Source organism: Rhinatrema bivittatum, chromosome 1 (genome assembly GCF_901001135.1).
Source record: "Rhinatrema bivittatum chromosome 1, aRhiBiv1.1, whole genome shotgun sequence".
Classification (NCBI taxonomy): Eukaryota; Metazoa; Chordata; class Amphibia; order Gymnophiona; family Rhinatrematidae; genus Rhinatrema; species Rhinatrema bivittatum.
Window position 1 is genome coordinate 370,545,675 of NC_042615.1, and position 20,894 is coordinate 370,566,568.

General features: G+C 47.9%; 1 protein-coding gene across 1 annotated transcript in view; it reads left to right on the forward strand.

The window, feature by feature from the left end:
• The first annotated feature begins 17,099 nt into the window (after positions 1-17,099).
• Positions 17,100-20,894, forward strand: part of LOC115096281 — a 52,347-nt gene continuing 48,552 nt past the window's right edge. The window contains exons 1-2 of the mRNA XM_029610778.1: positions 17,100-17,244; positions 17,966-18,110. Of these exons, the coding sequence (XP_029466638.1) occupies positions 17,113-17,244; positions 17,966-18,110 (277 nt within the window). The 5' untranslated portion in view covers positions 17,100-17,112. The remainder of the gene's footprint in view (positions 17,245-17,965; positions 18,111-20,894) is intronic.

Here is a 20,894-nt window from a genome sequence, read left to right on the forward strand (position 1 = left end):
GATCTCCCGCTCCGGGCCGTCCTCCGGCTACCGGGCCGTCCTTTGCTCTTACCTTGTGACAGGGTATCCGTGCCATTGGCCGGATCCTGTCACATGGTAGGAGCACTGGATGGCCGGCGCCATCTTGTGCTCCTACCATGTGACAGGGGCTGACCAATGGCACCGGTAGCCCCTATGACATAGTAAGGGCAAGGCTATCGGCGCCATTTTGGTTCCTGGCACCCGACGGCACGAGTGCAGGAGATCGCTCCCAGGCCACCGCTGGACCCCCAGGGACTTTTGGCAAGCTTGGGGGGGGGCCTCCTGACCCCCACAAGACTTGCCAAAAGTCCAGCGGGGGTCCAGGAGCGACCTCCTGCACTCGGGCCGTATTGCCAGTATTCAAAATGGCACCGGCACTACCTTTGCCCTCACTATGTGACATTCAGGGTAAAGGCTAGCGCCGGCGCCATTTTGAATACTGGCAATACGGCCCGAGTGCAAGAGGTCGCTCCCGGACCCCCGCTGGACTTTTGGCAAGTCTTGTGGGGGTCAGGAGGCCCCCCAAGCTGGCCAAAAGTCCCTGGGGGTCCAGCAGAGTTCCTGGAGCGATCTCCTGCACTCGTGCCGTCGGGTGCCAGGAACCAAAATGGCGCCGATAGCGTTGCCCTTACTATGTCGCAGGGTCTACCGGTGCCATTGGTCAGCCCCTGTCACATGGTAGGAGCACAAGATGGCGCCGGCCATCCAGTGCTCCTACCATGTGATAGGATCCGGCCAATGGCACGGATACCCTGTCACAAGGTAAGGGCAAAGGACGGCCCGGTAGCAGGAGGATGGCCCGGAGCAGGAGATCGCTCCCGGGACCCCCACTGGACCACCAGGTACCTGAAAAAGGTTTTGGGGTGGGGGGGGGGTCGGGAGGGTGAGGGAAGCTAAGGGGTTACTTTTAAAGAGTCGGGATGGGTTTTTTGTTTATCGGCTGGGCAGCCGATAAACAAAACGCGAACGGGCCTGATGGGAGAAAACCCACATGTGAATTTGAACCGGAATCCGAACCGATTCCAGTTCCGATTCACATCTCTAGATGCTTTATGTTTCTTGATTTTATTTGTTTTATGAGGAATGGTGGTTCTAGTTTTTTATTGTTAATACATGGAGTCTGGCTTCTTGGAGTTTCCATTTCAGTTTTTGTCATTTGTACTACTTCATTTTGTATTCTGTATTTATTTATTTATTTATTTATTGTTTTTGTTATACCGAGTTTCATGATAGGCATCACATCAACCCGGTTTACAAATAACAAGGAGTGTAAAGCATAACGTAACGTAAAAAACAATATTTTCAATAAGAACCTTGAACTTTAAATACAGTGAATCAGAAAAAGGGAGAGGGAAAGTTACAAAAAACAAGGAAAATAAACTTGGGATGGAAGGGGAGAAATTGAACAGCACAATATTCTGAGAGTTTGTGAGAATTTGCTGAGAGTTTGTGTTCTCCATGCAAAGACTGAGATGAAGCATTCTTTTAGCATGTGGTTTCTCTGTAGGGATCTGTAGTAGCTTGGCCTGTTCTGTTTTCCTGATAGGAGGTGTATTGATATTTTAGATTCTGGTGTAATATTTGTGGTATTCTTTTTCATAGGTGGGGTTGTTATTCTTTGAGTGTTGGCAAATAGTACTGGGCTGATATGGGAGGACCATACCATAATATAGGGGTGTGTACATATATATGTAAAGTATATGTAAATTATATGTGTAAATTATATTGTATATGTAATTGGGTACCCATGGGCCTGTATGGAGAAAAATCCCCAGGGCCACTATTTTCCCACAATCCACCCCTGGTAAGAATATAATTTATTTGAAATCTTCAACTGTCAGAGACCATCAGTCTTGAATTGGCACCTTTGTACCTTGCAGCAATGTTATTAGCAGCCTCCAGACCTGACCCAGTGGTGCTTCAGTGGAGGCCTCTTGCTTACTGAGTAAATCCCAAACTGATCCTAGAAACCTTCAAACTAGCTATAGTCATGGTAGCACCACCCTTGGAAATTTCTCATTGGGTCTTCAGAGGCCAAGCCTTATTGTTACTATTCCTACTCAGGCCTTGCTGGTTCAACATCTAAGAAAGATTACATATTTTGTTCCTGTGTCAAGGCCCTTCAACCATATTTCCTTTCTTGTTTGTGGTTTCACAGTTGTCCCCAATTTATTCCTGTCTTATTGTTCGTTTTTCCATCCCACTTGCCTTTCATCGCTCCTCTTTCACTGACTCTTCGGCACTGTAACCTCAGCCTAGCCCATGATAATGCTTCTTATAAACTGGTTGTCCACTTGATGGATATTAAAATTACAGCCTGCAAACAACTTTCTACTTGTTCAGCTTTGTATATTGCCTTCAGTTGCCCTCATTAAAATGTAACAGAGAATGTCCCAGTATCCTATCTCAGTTTCATTATCATATCATGGACAGATCCTCTAACTGACTTTCTAGAAACCCAGCCTAATTGATCGGATATTAAATCTTCTCTGACAACACTGCTGGAGCAACACTTTTGTCCTGTTGTAATTACATTCTGGCCAAAATAAATCCTTTTGTTCCTGCTGTGCTCCAGTATACTGCATGTAACAGGTTCCTATCCATTCTTGTGCCTTGCCTTCCACACCCATCACTAACTTTCACCCCATTACTTTTGAAATTAGTTCAAGTTTGATCATGGCTTCCTTTTGCTGTTTGTTTAGAACTGTACCTTGGATTCGGGCTTGGTCACCATGGCCCCCTGCCTTATTCCTAACATAATCTAATTTATGCATGTGTAATATCAATTAAAACCATTTTATTTTCTCATTCTGGGCTTAGTTCACCAAAATGTATTTGGTCTTTAGAAAAGAAGCCAAAGAAAATGAAGCCAAATGGCAGATGTAAAAGAAAATCAGGTTAGGATAAAAAAAATAATTATGGTTCAAAACAGTTATGATGAGCATGTAGGGGGATGAGTTACCAGAAACATTTAATTAACACTCACTATTTTACCCATAAACAGGTTTTCACTCATGAACCATCCAAATATATATATAGGTCTTTCATTCACCTCTAATAACTTTCAGATAAATATGTTTACTACAGCCAGAAGCAGAAGTATTTCCAGGCCAGATTTTTAATGCAGTCACAATAGCCTCCTTTGCTTCCTTTGAAGTGATATTTGGTACATAAAGCAACATTTTTTTTCCTTGCAATTTTTTTAAAATTATTTATCTATATAAAAATGTAAATGTTTGTTTGTTCAAAATCTTAAATCTCCGAAAGTTCTTCACCGATTGCTTTGAAATTTTGACACAACGTTGCGTTCGAATACTCACGTGTAGGATGTACAAGCAACACACGCTGACCGACGGCCCGCACATGCGCAGTAGAGAGCAGCTCTACTGTGCATGTGCGGACCATTGAGCTCTGCGCTATGTGCTGGGTGTCACAGAGGGGAGGAGGAAAGGGCAGATGAATCGCCGCTCCAAGAAATGGCTCAGCCTGTTCCTCCCCTGCTGGGGAAGGGGAGAGGGAGAAGGCACTCACGGACAGTTACAGACAGGAGGAGGAAAGGGTAGAAGAGTCGCCGAGCCAATCCATCCACTGCCGGGGAAGGAGGGGAGGGAGTTGAGACGGCCGGAGCAGAGCAAATGCAGTAGAAAGCGGCTATGAAGAGATCACAAGCAGCTGCAGCCTGCAGCAGCCAAAGAGCAAAGAGCTGAACAGAGAACAGCTCGCCCTCCTCCCCCACCCCGAGTCCCGCAGATAAGGAGAAGCCAAGTAAATATCCTGCAAATGTGTGTGTGTGGGGGGGGGGGGGGAGGGGGAGGGGGAAGGCAGTGCTGTCAACCCGCCTGTGGGTCTCAGCTGCCACGGGAAGAGTTTACATGGGCATCGCTCTACCCCCCACTCCCAGCAAAGCACCGTGATGAAAGTGAAAGCCAGAGCCCTGCTCCCTCCTCCCTCTCAAGCCCCCGATCGGATTTCTTAAAGGCACAGGTCTCCCAGAAAGAGCAAAGTAAGCAAGGCAATGTGTCCCAAATCTGTTGCAGTGCCTGCTGCCTGCCCTTTGCAAGGGGGAGGGGGGGGGCGGAGTGTTTTCCTCACTCTCCCAGACACAACTGGCGTGGGAACTTTGCAAGCTCTTGCGAGTGCAGAGCAAAGACTTAGGTGGGGAGGGGACAAAAATCCCGCCCGTTTTAACTGTGTGAGAGAGAAGTTTGTTAAAGTGCGCTGAAGGCGAGTGCGAGTGCCAGAGAGAGAGGGAGACTACATTAGGGATTGTGTATGTGCGTGTGAGAGGGATTGGGCATTCGTGTGTGAGGGACAGAGGGAGAGTGTATGTGCAAGAGAGAGAGAGAGAGGAAGCCTATGTAGGGGGCTGTATGAGAGTGAGAGTGTCTCTACCCCCCCCCCCCAGCTCTCCACTTATAGGTTAGAGTGGAAGGGGTTCAGTGTAGAGGGGAATGGGAGAGCAGAGGAGTTGGGGCCTTTAAGGATAGAGTGAAAGGGGTCTGAGCCTATCCCTCTGCCACTGGGGAAAGGGAAAAGGAGTTGGGATGGCAGGACCATTACACCTCGCGAGATTCCCCTTTGCCACTGCTGCAGCTCCTACCACCACCACCGCCTCTGGCTCTTTGTGGTGCTGGGGGGGGGGGGGGAGGAGCGGAGCAGAGCAAAGACGTAGGAGGAGAGGGGACAAAAATATTGCCCGTTTTAACGGGCTTAATGGCTTGGACTACATATTTTACGATTCCATTTCAATGTTTCCGATTGCATTGTTAAATTGAATTTTTATAGATTTCAATTTAATTATTTTGTGTGACATTGCGTTGGAATTGAGCTGTGTCATTTACCATACCGTTCATTTAGTGAGCATAGTTTATGTTTTTTCTTTTTTCATTCTTTTTCATTTCTAGAATTATGCGGTTTACATCTAGACACGGATTGCTTCTTACATGGACAATTATATGTTGCGTGCTCTAGAGTCGGCAAACCAGACAATCTCTATATCTGCACAGACAATGGAACAACAAAAAATATTGTATACCGACAAGCACTGTGAAATTAAACATTCGAAACATGCACTTTCTCTTTTCTTTCTTTTCTGTTTAACCAGACTGAGCCACAGCAACGCGTGGCTGGTACAGCTAGTAAGAAATAAAATCTGATTTAATAGAACTTTTTTTGCCAGTTGAAAGGATGGTTATAATGGTAGGGTTCAAGTGAGTTCCTTCTGTCTGCATTTTGCAATTAGCAAATTCATTACTATAAACATGATGTCCGTGATTTCTTTTTGGACATAAAAAATAACATTTCTGACATCAGCAACATTTGGAATAGGGCAGTGAAAGCCAATGAAGCATGCCTACAGCAGGATGTCATGCAATCTAAAAGCAAGAAGCTAAAAGTGCTTGCTTACTCTTCACTTCAGTTTTGAAGTCATGTACATATATTCTCAAACGTATGCAGCCCTGCTCCACAAGAAAGCATGTGGAAAAGACAATTTGATAAAACACACAAAGCTATTCATAGAAGTATATCACTGTTTAATGTAGAAAATACACTTGATTACTAAATAGGCCTAACTCATGGCTTCACATTAATGCAGAACATACCTTTTGAATAGAATCAATAATAACTTAATTTCCAGTCAAAAGAAAAGAAACTGCTGTGGCTTTGGAAAAAAAATACAATGTTGCTGCTTTCTGAGCACCAGGACAGTGGAAAGAAGGGAGAGACAAATGTGGCATGTTATGATCAGTTTACTATTTGAAAATAATCAATATAGGGCTTTTGGATGAGATTAGCTGCTATACATGGAAGTTGCCCAAATGTACCAGATTCCCAGAGAGTCTGGTTACATTAATAGTCCCAGAAATGGCTTACTGCAAGCTAGATGTCCTAATTTTCTTATGCAAGGAGGGAATGAAGTTTAAAATGGATTAGGAAACTAACCGGTGATACCTTAGATCTCTTTCAGTAACAGACAATATCTACAGGTGTAAGGTCAAAGAGTGATAAAGTTAAGGTATACAGATTCATTTACAAAAATTAAGACTTTCCTTCCCCTCCAAACACAATTGAGCAGCTGTACCCACTCACTAAACTGCACCCTCTCCCTGCAACAGCTCTGGGATTTTCTTTTTTTTTTAGTGCATACTATATCAAAAGAGTGTGCACTAATTGGAAAGTGCATGTTAAAAATAAACAAAACAAAAAAAATGGAAATGGAAAAAAATAAGAAAATGTAGTCTGTACATCTCTAGTATCTACTCCAATGCCACCTCCCCTTCCTGGTAAGATGAAGTCTTCATGGCCTGCAACCCATAACCAACTCTATAGATCACAAATTATTTGCCTCAAAGGTCACAGCTCAATCTCCTGAATTGCACCAGCAGAAGAGAGCTTGTTGCACTCCTGCTGGCCATGGCACCAAATACAGAATGGTATCATTGGTTTGCTGACCCAAATGCCAAAGCACCAATCCAATTGAACTGATTTGATGAGCCAAAGAAATATTCATTATTAAGATTCACCACCATGCTTCACTGTTCCTGGCTCCTCATAGGCTGAGTGCACCCGACACCCAGATATTTAAAGGACCCATGGTGGGAAAGCAGCCAGGGTGCCCCTTGATGATATCACCAACTCCTCCAGATAAATAATTCCTTCTGTGGAGCATCCAATACCTCAATACTGGGTCACCTACTCCTGAAGTAGTGTATGTTGCTCATATATGTTGGTTACTGATTCCTGTCTGCATTCCTGGATCTTGCCTTGCAGCCTTACCTCATCCTGCCCTGTCTTCTAGCCTTGCCTCATCCAGCATATACTTCACCAACCTTCCTCATCTAGTCCAACTCGTCCAGCCTTGCTTTGTCCTTTTTGTCTTATCTAGTGTCTTTGTTCACTCTTGGCCTGACTCTTTGGATCTTGACCCCCTTGCTTGGACCTGGCCACAATTGCCTGCCGCTTGGACCTGACCCTTTCCCTGGACCTGACCATGATTGCCTTCCACCTGGATCTGTCTCTTTGCCTGGAACTGACCACTCTTACTAGCTGCCTGTCCTGACCTTGGCCTGTCCATGACTCGTTAGCCTGCTGCCTGCCCTGACCCTGATGTGTCTTTGGTTATCTTCCACCGCCCTAGGGACCCACCTGCTGGCCACCAGAACCCATGGGCTGAATCTGTGGAGGAGGCAGATGGTAAAGGTAAAGCTCCAGATTGTCTTGCTACAGGGTGTGTTCAACAGCTGCTGGCATGGGCCTCGTGGATTCGCCTTTGAGACTGTGTCAACTATGCTGCAACAGAAAGGGGTCACACACTTGCTCCTCTTCACAGTTTTCTGAGGCCATGAGCTTGGCAGATTCAGCTGTAGCCACAACTATCTCCAGTTTAGCACACCAGCATCAACAGCAGTGGCATCATCTTAACACCATGGCTGAATATCTTCAGGGCAATACAGCCCGGCCTACCCTGGCTCCCATTCCGGCATCTGTCTTGTAGTCTGCTACTCCCATGCTTCACCTACCTCCGCTTCTGAGGTATGATGGAGATCAACCAATGTTTGATGCAATTCTAATTGCAGGTACCTTTATTTCTGACAGACCAAGTCAAAGTAATATATTCTTTCCTTGTTGGACAGCAATGCACTGTCCTGAGCTTCACCTCTTTGGGAAAGGGAAAGGAGAATCTGGCACATTTCCTACAAGAATTCAGGCAAATATTTGATGAACCCAGTCGCATGACTTGCAAGGCCTCTGAACTCCTACATAACAGGCAAGACTCCTGGTCTGTGGGAGAATATGTGGTGCACTTCTGCACTCTGGCCTCTGGACTTCAGTGGAGCAGTGACAGTCTGATTGTGATTTTCTGACAAGGACTCTTGGAGCACATTAATTATTAGAGATGTGAATCGGAACCGGTATCGATTCCGATTCACATCGTGAAATTTTTATCTTGCAGTCCGATCGGGATTTTTTTTTTAATCGGCTGCGCCCGAGCCGATAACAAAAAAATATAGCCGACTCTTTAAAATGAGTTTGTTAGTATCCCCCCACCCTCCGGACCCCCCAAATTTTTAAATACCTGGTGGTCCAGCGGGGGTCCCGGGAGCATTCTCCCGTGCTCGGGCTGTCGGCTGCCAGTAAACAAAATGGCACCGATGGCCCTTTGCCCTTAGCATGTGACAGGGTATCCGTGCCATTGGCCGGTCCCTGTCACATGGTAGGAGCAATGGATGGCTGGTGCCATCTTTAAAAATGGTGCAGGCCATCCAGTGCACCTACTGGCGCCATTTTGATTAGTAGGAGGCCGTACAGAAAAGCAGTTTTTCTGCTTTTCTGTACTGGTTTAAGGAGCATTCAGCAATTAATAGGGATGTGCAGAGCAAAATTTTATGTTCATATTTTTTATGTCCGAAAGGGGGTCCCACTTGCGGCCAATATGGACATAAAAAAAAATCCAATGAGTTGGGTATATGTACATATGTGCAAAAAAAAAATTTAAACCCCCTCACCCTCCTTAATCCCCCCCCCAGACTTACCACAACTCCCTGGTGATGGAGCGAGGAGTGAGGACGCCATTTCTGCAATCCTTGGCGAGAAGCATGTGACGTCGGTGGCACGTCGAGTGACGCGGCGTCACGTGATTCCCGGCTCGTTCGCGCCGGACGGCTCGTTCGGCCCAAAAAGAACTTTTGGCCAGCTTGGGGGGGCCTCCTGACCCCCCCAAGCTGGCCAAAAGTTCTTTTTGGGCCGAACGAGCCGTCCGGCGCGAACTCGCCGGGAATCACGTGGCGCAGCGTCACTCAGACGCGACGTCACGTGATTCCCGGCAAGTTCGCGCCGGACGGCTCGTTCGGCCCAAAAAGAACTTTTGGCCAGCTTGGGGGGGCCTCCTGACCCCCTCAAGCTGGCCAAAAGTTCTTTTTGGGCCGAGCGCGCCGTCCGGCGCGAACGAGCCGGGAATCACGTGACGCCGGCGTCACATGCTTCTCGCCAAGGATTGCAGAAATGGCGTCCTCACTCCTCGCTCCATCACCAGGGAGTTGTGGTAAGTCGGGGGGGGGATTAAGGAGGGTGAGGGGGTTTATATTTTTATTTTGGCTCAACAATCGCGATTTCCCACATATCGAACATATCTATGTTCGATATGTGGGAAATCCGATCGTTTATGTCGAATCAATTTTTTAAGTAAAAAAAAAATATGAGTTGCGTTTTACTAATGCGGTCAATCCGAATGCACACCCCTAGCAATTAATGCTTATACCCTCAATCACATGCATTTGCATGTGATTGGACCTATTACACTCCGCGTCAGACACACGTTGAATAGGCGCTAATCCCCTTATTGCATTAGGGGATTCATTAGCGCCTATTCAACCAACCTCTGACTGTGGGTTATACACTGCACTTGGCTGAGCGCAGTGTATTGTATAGGCCTCTCTGGCAGCCCACTCACAACCCTAACTAAAAAGGGCATGGATGCCAAGAACTGGACTCTAGACGCTGTTTAATATAGATGTGTGAAGCCCGATGCGGAAAGTTTCATATTTCCTGTGGTTCGGGCCTTTTAAATTCGGGGGGACCCAAATTTCGGACTAGTGCCATTAAATCCCATTAGTGCACACTAACATTTTTACGTTATTGTGCACTAAACCCAAAAATGAATTTTTCCTGATATTTCGGGAAAAACTCATTCGGTATCGAGCTCCCCAATCCAGGACAAATTAGGAAATTTTGTTGAAATTGCCTAATTCGTCCTAGACAAATGTACATCCCTACTATTTAAGCCTTTGAGTGTCTCAAAAAGGAATTCATCCTTGATTTGTGCCTACACCTCCAAGATCCATCTAAGTCATTCATCATGGAAGTAGATGCATCTACTCTTGGGGGAAGGCACTGTCCTCCTAAAGCATAAACACAATGCTACTCTCATGACCTACTCCTACTTTTCAAAAAAATTATCTCTACCAGAAAAAAAAAATGATAATTACTTGACTCCAACCTTAACTCGATACCAACGAACAATATAATAATATATAAAACGTTAGGTTCCAAAATTTGAAGATAGTTTCGATTGACAACTTTACGTAATGTTATTTATAATTTCATGTAGGGGATCAAGTGACTCTCATACCATCCTGCAAACTTATTGGCATCTCTGCTCGTAAGTCGCATTAGAGATCATCTTTAATCACTGGTCACTGTTTCACCTGTGTTTTTTGATTTTTGGTTTTTTGTTTGAATTTTCCTTTTTAGATAAAAATTTTTTGGGCAACAATACTTCCCTTTTGGGGATCAGAATTAATGGAGGGTGCAACCCTTCCCGGCCATTCAAAGTGCAGTGCAGAGTATAGTTCGACGTGCACGTTTCACGTCCTGTGCTGCTTCAGGAACTCTTTGACTGTGGACATCTGCCAGAGCGTATTCGGTAACTTTCAAATTTTGTCCCGCGAGCGTAAATGTTGCTTCATCGCGGTCTGGGAGAAATCTCCGTGGCAGATGTCCACAGAGATTTCACCTCCCATATACCACATATCCCTGAGCAAGGATATGGCACTGCGTGCAGGAAGATCACAACACCCCTGGTATCAGGGTTAGGGCACTGTGTGCAGGAAGATCACAACACTCCCGGTATCAGGGTTAGGGCACTGCGTGCAGGAAGATCACAACACTCCCGGTATCAGGGTTAGGGCACTGTATGCCGGAAGATCACAAGGGCACAAGTTCTAGTCACATTGACTGATCACATTACTTTTTTTGTCAAGCTACCAACTGTTTCCATTTCCCATCCCCCCAACCATCACCTTAGTGTGAACCTTGGTAACTTCAATAAATAAGAGGGCAGCCAGCCAATAGGAATACATATTCATTGTAAACTGATCTTAACTGACCTGAAAAGTATCAATTTGTATCATTTTCTGTTAGTGCGCACTAACAATGGTTAGTGCGCACTAACTCCCGTTAGTGCGCACTAACCCGATTAATGATTTTTTAATGATAAATCGTTAGAATTCCTATTGTATTGTGTTCTTTAACGATTTAAGACGATTTTAAAATTATCGGACGATAATTTTAATCGTTGAAAAACAATTTACATCCCTACTACTCACTGCTATGACTAGGAAGGGGACCAACACCCAAGTCTGGGTGCCGAAAGCTATTGTTGCCTTCCAGAGAATTAAAGAGGGCTTCAGCTCCTGCCCTTGTCTCTACCACCCCGATCCCAGATGTCCATTCATTGTGGAAGTTGATGCTTCTGCTGTCGGCGTCGGAGCCGTCCTGAGTCAACATTCTCCCACAGGCAAGCTAGTACCCTGCTCATTTTACTCTCATAAGTTTTCCCCCACAGAACAACGTTACACCGTTGGCAACCGTGAACTCCTTGCAGTCAAACTGGTGCTTCAGGAGTGGCACCCCTGGTTAGAAGTGGCGAAACTTAAGTTTACTATCTACATGGACCACAAGAACCTCGAGCATCTCAAAGAAGCTCAACTTCTGTTCCCCCGTCAGGCCCGTTGGGCCTTGTTCTTTGAGAGGTATAACTTCAACCTCTGCTTCTGTCCAGATTCAAAAACCTGCGTGCTGATGCGCTCTCTAGATCATTTGAGCCAGAGGACATTCCAGAGGCTCCCAGTTCCATTATTGATCCCTCTTATATTTCCCTGGTGGCTACCACCACAGTTCCAGTTGGGAAGACCGTCGTTCCCCGCTGGTTACGTGAGCGCGTGTTAAGGTGGGCTCATGATTCCAAAATGGCAGGCCACCCCGGTTGCGCCCGGACCTTGGAGATGCTGAGAAGGCATTATTGGTGGCCTACTATGATACAAGATTCCAGAATCTACGTGGACTTATGTCCCACTTGTGCTCAGCAAAAACCACCTATGGGGAAGCCTTGAGGCTTGCTTCAGCCTTTCCCAGCACCTACTGAACCATGGTCCAGCATTTCTACAGATTTTATTATAGATCTGCCTGTTTCCCAGAACACGGTGATATGGGTCGTTATCGACTGCTTCTTGAAAATGGGACACTTTATCCCTCTACCGGGTCTTCCTTCAGCCCTGGAACTTGCTAAACTTCTTCTGAAGAATATCTTCCGTTTTCACGGACTCCCCAAGGAGATTGTGTCTGACCGGGGACCACAGTTTGCCACCAAATATTCGCGTTACTTGTGCCAAAAATTCAATATTACTCTGAACTATATATCGGCCTACCATCCTCAGGTGAATGGGGAGGCCGAGAGATCCAATCAGACCTTGAAGACATTTTTATGTTCCTACATTCATGATCTACAAGACAATTGGTTGGAGCTCCTCCCCTGGGCTGAGATGTCACATAACACTCATGTCGCAGCAGCCACAGACACATCTCCGTTTGCAGTAGTCTTCAGATGGCACCCCTAACTGCCTCTTCCTGTACCTTTGACGGTTCCGTCTTCAGTGGCTCAATCCATGGCTCAAACCATTCGCCACATGTGGACCTGAGTAAGAGAGTGACTGGCACAAGCTGCAGAATGCGCCAAGTGCTCCTCTGATCTTCATAGACGACCTGCTCCACTCTTTTGTCCAGGCCAGAAAGTATGGTTAAGTGCTCGACACATCTGCCTAAGACTACCCATTCACCGCCTGGCTCCTAAATACATAGGACCGTTTCCAATAATCAAAAGAGTAGGAGCTGTCTCCTATCAACTCCAGCTACCTCGTTCATTGGGTATCCACAACACGTTCCACGTATCCCTGTTGAAGTCATTGGTTCTCTCCTGGCCCTCTCGTAAAGACCCTCCTGCTCCACATGTCTCTGCAGAGCCAGACACATCTCTCCAGGTAAGAGAGGTCCTCGACATCTGGCAATGCCAAGGCAAGTGGGAATACCTCTTAGCCTGGGAGGGCTATGGGGGGGTCGAGGAGAATTTGTGGGAACCATCTCAAAATATTCTTGATAAGGATCTTCTGAAGTCTTTCCATAGAATGCACCCTGAGAACCACGGATGTGTAGGGGGAGGCCTAGAAGGGGGTACTGTTACGCGCCCCACCCGCAGCCATCCCACACATGGGACCGCTCACCTGCGTAGTTCCTCAACGGGTCCCGGAACGAGCTCCCTCACGGTAGTTGCTAGTCCAGCTAGGCCCCGGCGGCCCACAGCGGCGGTCGCCGATCCTTCCACTGTACGCCAGGCCTCATGCTGAGGTTTGGTGTTTTGCTCCATGCTAGCCATGTCCATATGCATGTGCGCGCGAGCGGCCTGCCCTGAAACTTGTAGGGCCGAGGGTGGAGTCTGCGGTGGCCCTGATTGATCTACGATATAAGGAAGTTCCTGACTTCACTTCCCTGCCTTGGCATGTGGTGCAGTGCCTAAGGTGAAGAGACCTTGATTCAAAGGTCATGGGTTCAAGACCCACTCTCAGTGCTTCCTAGAATTGATTCCTTGTTCATAGGTCCCAGTCCACACATCCCCGAATCTAAGAACACTTGTTTCTAAGCTTGTGGGTCCCAGCTCCCACTTCAAGAATTCCTATAACATCTATGTTGACTAGACTTGTCTGGAACTGGAATATATCTGCCTTGGTCAGCTGCTTACCCTGGACCTTGCTCCTGTTGATTGGTTCTGCCCCTAACCATTCTGGCCAGTCTTCTGTATTCCTGCCGATGGCCTGGCAGGATGAAGATCAAGCACTGCTTATATGCTAGATTGTCTTTGTGCTTGTTCCTAGTCTCATTCCAGGTTCCTTCTGTTCTGTTCCTGAGTCCTGCCTGTTCTTGGGTTTGTTTATCTGCCTTCCTAGGTAGTATACTGACCTTGGCTTGTTCCTGACCTGCCTGTCTACAACCCCCACTAGTTCCTGACGTCTGTCTGTTTGCCACCTGCCTCAAGACCCAGCCTGTTCCTGATCTACTCCTCTGCTTGCCTTTGACTACATCTGACCTCCGGTATCTGACCCTTGCTTCGGTGACTACTCTTCGTACTGACCTATGGACATTGACCTTTCGCCTGCCTGACCATGCATCCAAATTCTGGCTCTGTTCCTTGCCTTGTCGTCACCCACTGTGTTCTGGTTCTCCCTGCCCCAGCTCAAACCTGATCGCGCTCCTTCTGTGTCTGTGGGCACGCCGGACTATCATTCTCCCAGGAGACCCAGCGAGGCCCACCTAAGTCCAAGCGGCCCAGGTCCTGACAGGCTCCTCCCAGGGGGGCCTCAGCTTCCAGTGGTGAAGCTCTACCTAGCCTCTGTCTCCTTCAATGCTCTGCCCCCTGGGGCCAGTTACCTCCTGTTCCCTTTCAGGAGCCATTCCACCTTTGCCCCAGGCCAAGGGTCCACCCCCGAGCGCAACATGTTAATCATTCTGACTCATTAATAGGCAGCTAGATACCAGTGTTTCCACACAACATGGACCCATGAGGACCATGTAAAGGAAGGAAAAGCTAAATACAAAATTGTCATCAAAAAGGTTTTGAAACCTATTCCATTTGTAGACTTTCCAAAAAAACAGCCTGTTGCAGTACTGGAGGCAACCTAGGAGTGGCTTCTGGAGTGCACCAATGTTTAAAGTACTTTCCCTTTGATACCTGCCAAGAGTAAAAATTAACCATAGATTTTTAGAGATGTGTATCTTTTTTTTCTGTGGTTCGGTTTGGGTCCCCCACAGGTAATTTTGTTTTTTTTTTTCCATGGTTCATGATTTTTTTTTTTTGTGGTACCCGAATTTCGTATTCGTTCGCACTAACATGAAATACAAATTTTTCCAAAATTTTGGAAACATTTCTTTCATTTTTGAGTGCTCCCAAACCGTGACAAATTATACAATTTCATCATTATTACGTCTGATTTTATGTGGGTAAAACGTTTATGGAAAATAAGTATAGATTTGAAAATAAAATCTATGGGTAACTTTCAAAAAACCCTGTGTGACCCCCAAATACATGCGTATGTGGCCACACAGATTATAAAATAGGGATGTGAATCGTTTTAGGACGATTAAAATTATCGTCCGATAATTTTAATATCGTCTTAAACCGTTATGGAACACAATACAATAGAGATTCTAACGATTTATCGTTATAAATCGTTAGAATCGTGAGCCGGCACACTAAAACCCCCTAAAACCCACCCCCGACCCTTTAAATTAAATCCCCCACCCTCCCGAACCCCCCCCCCCCAAATGACTTAAATAACCTGCGGGTCCAGCGGCGGTCCGGAACGGCAGCGGTCCGGAACGGGCTCCTGCTACTGAATCTTGTTGTCTTCGGCCGGCGCCATTTTCCAAAATGGCGCCGAAAAATGGCGGCGGCCATAGACAAACACGATTGGACGGCAGGAGGTCCTTCCGGACCCCCACTGGACTTTTGGCAAGTCTTGTGGGGGTCAGGAGGCCCCCCCCAAGCTGGCCAAAAGTTCCTGGAGGTCCAGCGGGGGTCAGGGAGCGATTTCCCGCCGCGAATCGTTTTCGTACGGAAAATGGCGCCGGCAGGAGATCGACTGCAGGAGGTCGTTCAGCGAGGGTTCCGGCGCCTCGCTGAACGTCCTCCTGCAGTCGATCTCCTGCCGGCGCCATTTTCCGTACGAAAACGATTCGCGGCGGGAAATCGCTCCCTGACCCCCGCTTGACGTCCAGGAACTTTTGGCCAGCTTGGGGGGGCCTCCTGACCCCCACAAGACTTGCCAAAAGTCCAGCGGGGGTCCGGAAGGACCTCCTGCCATCCAATCGTGTTCGTCTATGGCCGCCGCCATTTTTCGGCGCCATTTTGGAAAATGGCGCCGGCCGAAGACAACAAGATTCAGTAGCAGGAGCCCGTTCCGGACCGCCGCTGGACCCGCAGGTTATTTAAGTCATTTGGGGGGGGGGTTCGGGAGGGTGGGGGATTTAATTTAAAGGGTCGGGGTGGGTTTTAGGGGGTTTTAATGTGCCGGTTTTGCGATTTTACGTTTTTCGATTTTTTACGATTTTTCACGATATTTTACCCCCCCAAACGGCAACAATACGATTCCCTCCCCCCTCCCAGCCCAAATCGATCGTTAAGACGATCGAGGACACGATTCACATCTCTATTATAAAATACTCATATGTCTTCCCATGCGCTAATACCTGTAATGTATTGAAAGCACATATTTCAATGCATTGAAAGTGTGTACTTTCCTACCTATTTTAAAAACATACACACATATATTTTACAAACCAAAAAAAAGTGTTACCTGCTCACAAAAAAAAACCCTATTTATGGTCTGTATATTTTAAAGCATGTATGCATAATTGTTATCACCAGTTTGCCAAAACCTCTACCAGTTCCCCATTTTTTCTCCATGTCTTGAACGCCCTCATAGTTTTCACTCTGATCTTCCCCAAATTCATTCAGAGCTCCTACCCAACCAATAGGAAACAATAGATGAGCTTGATATCAATTGCATAAGATAGTCAGCAGGTGTAAAATTACACAAATAAGGTTACAAATGTGCATGTGTGTCTTATAAAATAGCTACTTGCATGTGTAGTTCTTTTCCCCGCCCCAGAATGCCCCGACTGGTTTTTTCTGACATGTAAATGTGCATGTGAGACCGAAAACATACACACTATTTATTACGATCAAAAGATGGCGTATGTGAGTACAAGCTTCTTGGAAGACCAGCCGGACCCCGTGTCCGGCCGGGCGGCGTAATGTGGGCGCAGGCCCACTTCAGAGGCGAGGCGCGTGTGGTTGGAGAGGGGGGGGGGGAAGTGGAATAGACGGAGGTGAAAACAACGTGGGGACACAAGTAGGGCTGCAACGTGAAGTACGTGAAGGGGGGGGGGGGGGGGGGGACTGAAGGCGAGTGTCATAGAGTCGTGGAATGCAGTGATTGGCTTTAGGTGCAAGGGGGGGGGGCAGAAGGAGTAAGCGTGGAGAGCTGGGATAGGTGAGGAGAAAATTCAAACTGCTGGTTAAGCAGTTTTAGTAACGCGGGCTTCAGTCGGTAGCTGGTGAGCGAGAGAGGGTCAGAAGGTTCGCGCGATCTTAACATACCTTTTGTTGCTGGTTTCTGTGCGATTGTTCGTTGGGGACTGTTCGGAGATCGCAGGCATTTTTTGCAGCTGTAAACTACAAGTGGCTCGTGTGCTGACTGCAGCATGGATGGCAGGAGGCCCGATTGGGAGGAGGAGGAGCTCGATGGTGGTGTGGCTGCGTTCCTGGAGTCAGAGGAAGCCGCATGGGTGCCGGGGGAGGAGGCAGCAGGCGACGGTGTGCTGATCCCAGAATGGGTGAGCGACTTTGGCGTTGCAGAGCGGGGAGGAGCACGATCGTTAGCTCGGGGGGGCGGATAGAGGAGGTGTGGAGATTGAAAGGGAGGGACCGTTGCTGTTAATTGAGAGGTCTGCAGAGCTGGGTGTGGTGAGGGGGAGGGGCGGTAGAGCTGTGAGGCCCCGGGCTAAGGGGAAGTCTGGAAAGGCAGCTTCTAAGAGCTGTGAGCCCATTCTAGCTGCAGAAATGATTTCTGATGCTGCAGAGCGCTTTCCTGGCCCTGATGAAGGTTCATTTGGTGAGAGTGCTGTGTCTATGGGAGCTTTATACAAAACTAGGTTTCGTGGTCGGGGGGGTAAGGGAGCGATGGTAGGGCGGTTAAGTGGAGCGGAGGAGCGCAGGGCAAGGGGTGCCTGTAGCATGTTGGGGAGGGGCATGGCTGTGAGAGAGGAGAGGGTGAGTAATACGTTATTGGTTCCAGAACTGGCAAGGGGGATGTTGGGGGGGATAAGCAGGCACTGCATGGGGCAAAGAGGTAATCGTAGATTGACTGGGGGTTCTCGCCGGCGTTTGAATGGAGGGGGGAGAATCGGGAGGGGAAGAGATGACCTTGGTAGAGGGAGGTCGGTGGACAGGGGATGTGCGAGCAGTTTTGGGGAGTTTGGGGGGTTGGAGGTGGAGAGAAATTAGGATATTGCGCCGGCTCCTGTTCCGTCTCCTGCTCCTGCTGTTTTTCCACAGGGGAATTTGGCAGAGGATGATGGTGAAATACCTGGCCCATCTCAATGGGAGGCTTGGCGCAATGACGCGCCAGTGACGGCAGGCAGGGGTCGGCGAGAGCAGTTATACATGGATGATGTGCTGCCTGTGGAGCCTGAACAGACTGGTGAGTTTATTATTTTCCCTAGACAGGACAGAGGTGGAGCTGCATGGGTGAGGGGGGCAGAAGAGAGGGAGGGGGGGAAGCAGGATGGCAAGGACGCAGGTGGCAGCGAAGTGTTACCAAGTGTTAAGGAAGGGGGGGTGGATAGGAAACGGGGGTCTTCAAAGTCTGGGAAGTCTAAGAAAAAGAGAAAGAGGGGGCGCTCAAGTTCATCGGATTCGTCCTCGTCGTCGTCGTCCTCTTCGTCATCTTCTGATACCTCTTCGGATTCGGGAGCAGCGGTTCAGGGGGGAGCAGTCGGAGGGGCCACAGTACGTGGTGCCCCGGCTTTGGTGGCTTTTACGGAGTTATGGGAGGAGGTTCCGCGTTCCATTCGTAGACGAATTAGGCGTAGGCAGTTCATTGATATTTTTCAGCTGCTGGAGGGCAGGCGTGGTAAGCGTAAGGATAAGAAGAAGAGGAATAAGAGAGATCAATTTATAGGGGCCCCGATTAAGGTGGCACGAAATATTCATAATTGGACAAGGGCTTTTCTGCGGCTAGCAAGTGTAGTGGGGAAGAAAGATCCGTCACAGTATGGGGCGTTGTTATCTTATGCAGATGCAATACTAGCGGCCAGTAAGACTTACGAAGGTTGGTCCTGGCTTAATTATGATGAGCGATTCCGGGATCGTATGGAAGAAAATAAGTTTATCTCCTGGGGTACTCAGGATGTTGGACTCTGGCTAACGCAGATGGCTGCAAAACCGTCCTCAGGTAGTATGGGGCAGGGGTTAGTGGCTGGTACTGGGCCTGGGAAGTCCTTTCGGAGGGACGTGCCCAGCAGTAGTGTTGGAAAGGGGGGCGCGGGGCGCAGTGATGTGTGTTGGAGATTTAATCGCTCCACGTGTATTTTCCCGGACTGTAAGTTCCGGCACGCTTGTTCCGTGTGTGGAGCCGGTCACCCAGTGTCCAAGTGTTCGAAGCGTCAAGGGGACGGACCGGCCACAGCACAACCTGCAAAAGGTGCCAGTAGACCGGGTCTTTGAGCGAGCACATACACCTATCTGTTTAACCGCGATGTTGCCATGGTTACGGCTGTACCCGCGTATAAAGGTGGCGGAGTTGTTAGATCAGGGTTTTCGTTATGGTTTTAAAATACCGTTTCAAGGACAGGGGGAAGTTGGGGGTGGGGTCAATTGCCCGTCGGTTCGGCGTATGATAGCGGTGGTAAGGGAAAAGTTGCTGGGGGAAATAGGACTGGGCCGTATTGCAGGTCCCTTTAATGTGATTCCGTTCCGTGATTTGGTCCTATCGCCTTTAGCTGTGATTCCAAAAAAGGATCCGGGCAAGTTTAGATTAATTCATAATTTGTCTTTCCCCGAAGGGAGGTCTGTGAATGATGGTATCCCGAGGGAATTATGCACGGTGCGATACGCATCTTTTGACTCCGCAGTGCGAATAGTTCGGCAGTGTGGCCCAGGGGCTTTAATGGCGAAAGCGGACATAGAAGCGGCATTTCGTTTGTTGCCGGTTCATCCTGATAGTTTTCACCTGTTAGGGTTCCGCTTTCAGCAGCAGTTTTACTTTGATAAGTGTATGCCTATGGGTTGTTCTATAGCATGCTCTTATTTTGAAGCCTTCAGTACATTTGTGCACTGGGTGGTACAGAAGAGGTCGGGATCGAGACTCGTGGTACAATATTTTGGATGATTTTCTATTTGTGGGAAGGGCTGGTTCGGGTGATTGTCTCAGTTTGATGAATTGTTTTCAAGAGGTGGCCAATGATTTCGGGATTCCTCTTTCGGTCAGTAAAACAGAAGGACCTAGTACTTCATTGGTATTTTTGGGAATTGAGCTGGATTCGGTGGCTATGGTATTGCGGTTACCGGAGGATAAGGTTCAGCTGTTAAGGGACATGGTGCGTGGGGCTGTTGGTCGGCCTAAGTTGTCTTTACGAGAGTTACAGTCACTCGTTGGTAGTCTAAATTTCGCCTGTCGGGTGATTCCTATGGGCAGAGTGTTTTTGCGCAGGTTATCACATGCTATGTCCGGTTTAAGAAAACCGCATCATCGTGTGCGAAATTCTTGTTTTTTGCGGGAAGATCTGAGACTTTGGGATAGATTTTTGGAGGATTTTAATGGGGAGGCGTTGTGGCAATCTAATCCGCGGTCAAATCATGATTTGGAGCTGTTCACCGACGCAGCGGGTTCGTTAGGTTTCGGGGCTTATTTTCGAGGGGCTTGGTGCGCAGCAGGTTGGCCGGAGGACTGGATTACGTCTGGAGTTACAAAAAATATAGCTTTCTTGGAATTATTTCCAATTGTAGTGGCAGTGTATATTTGGGGCGCTCAGTTGGCAGGAAAGAGAGTGGTATTTTGGAGCGATAATCAGGGGGTGGTTGAGGTCATAAATAAGAGATCGGCACGTTGCATCAGAGTGTCAGAGTTATTGCGCGAGCTGATTTTGCGTTGTATGTCCTTAAATGTAACAGTATGGGCTCGACACGTGCCTGGAGTTTCTAACAGTATGGCTGACTCTCTTTCTCGTTTCAAGTGGGACTTGTTTCGAGAACTCGCCCCAGAAGCGGAGTCGTGCGGAACCCCGGTGCCGTCTTTCCTTTGGAAATTTTGGTTCCCAGAGTCCTGGAAAATGCTGCGAGATTCATTAGCGCCCTCCATGTGGACAGGTTATGTAGGGGGGGCCCGACGAGTCTCAGCGTTTTTGTGTTCCTTGGGCTGGGCGGGGGGTCCGATCTCGGATATGGCATTGGTACGTTTCATTGAGCGTGCTCGGGCGAGTGGGTG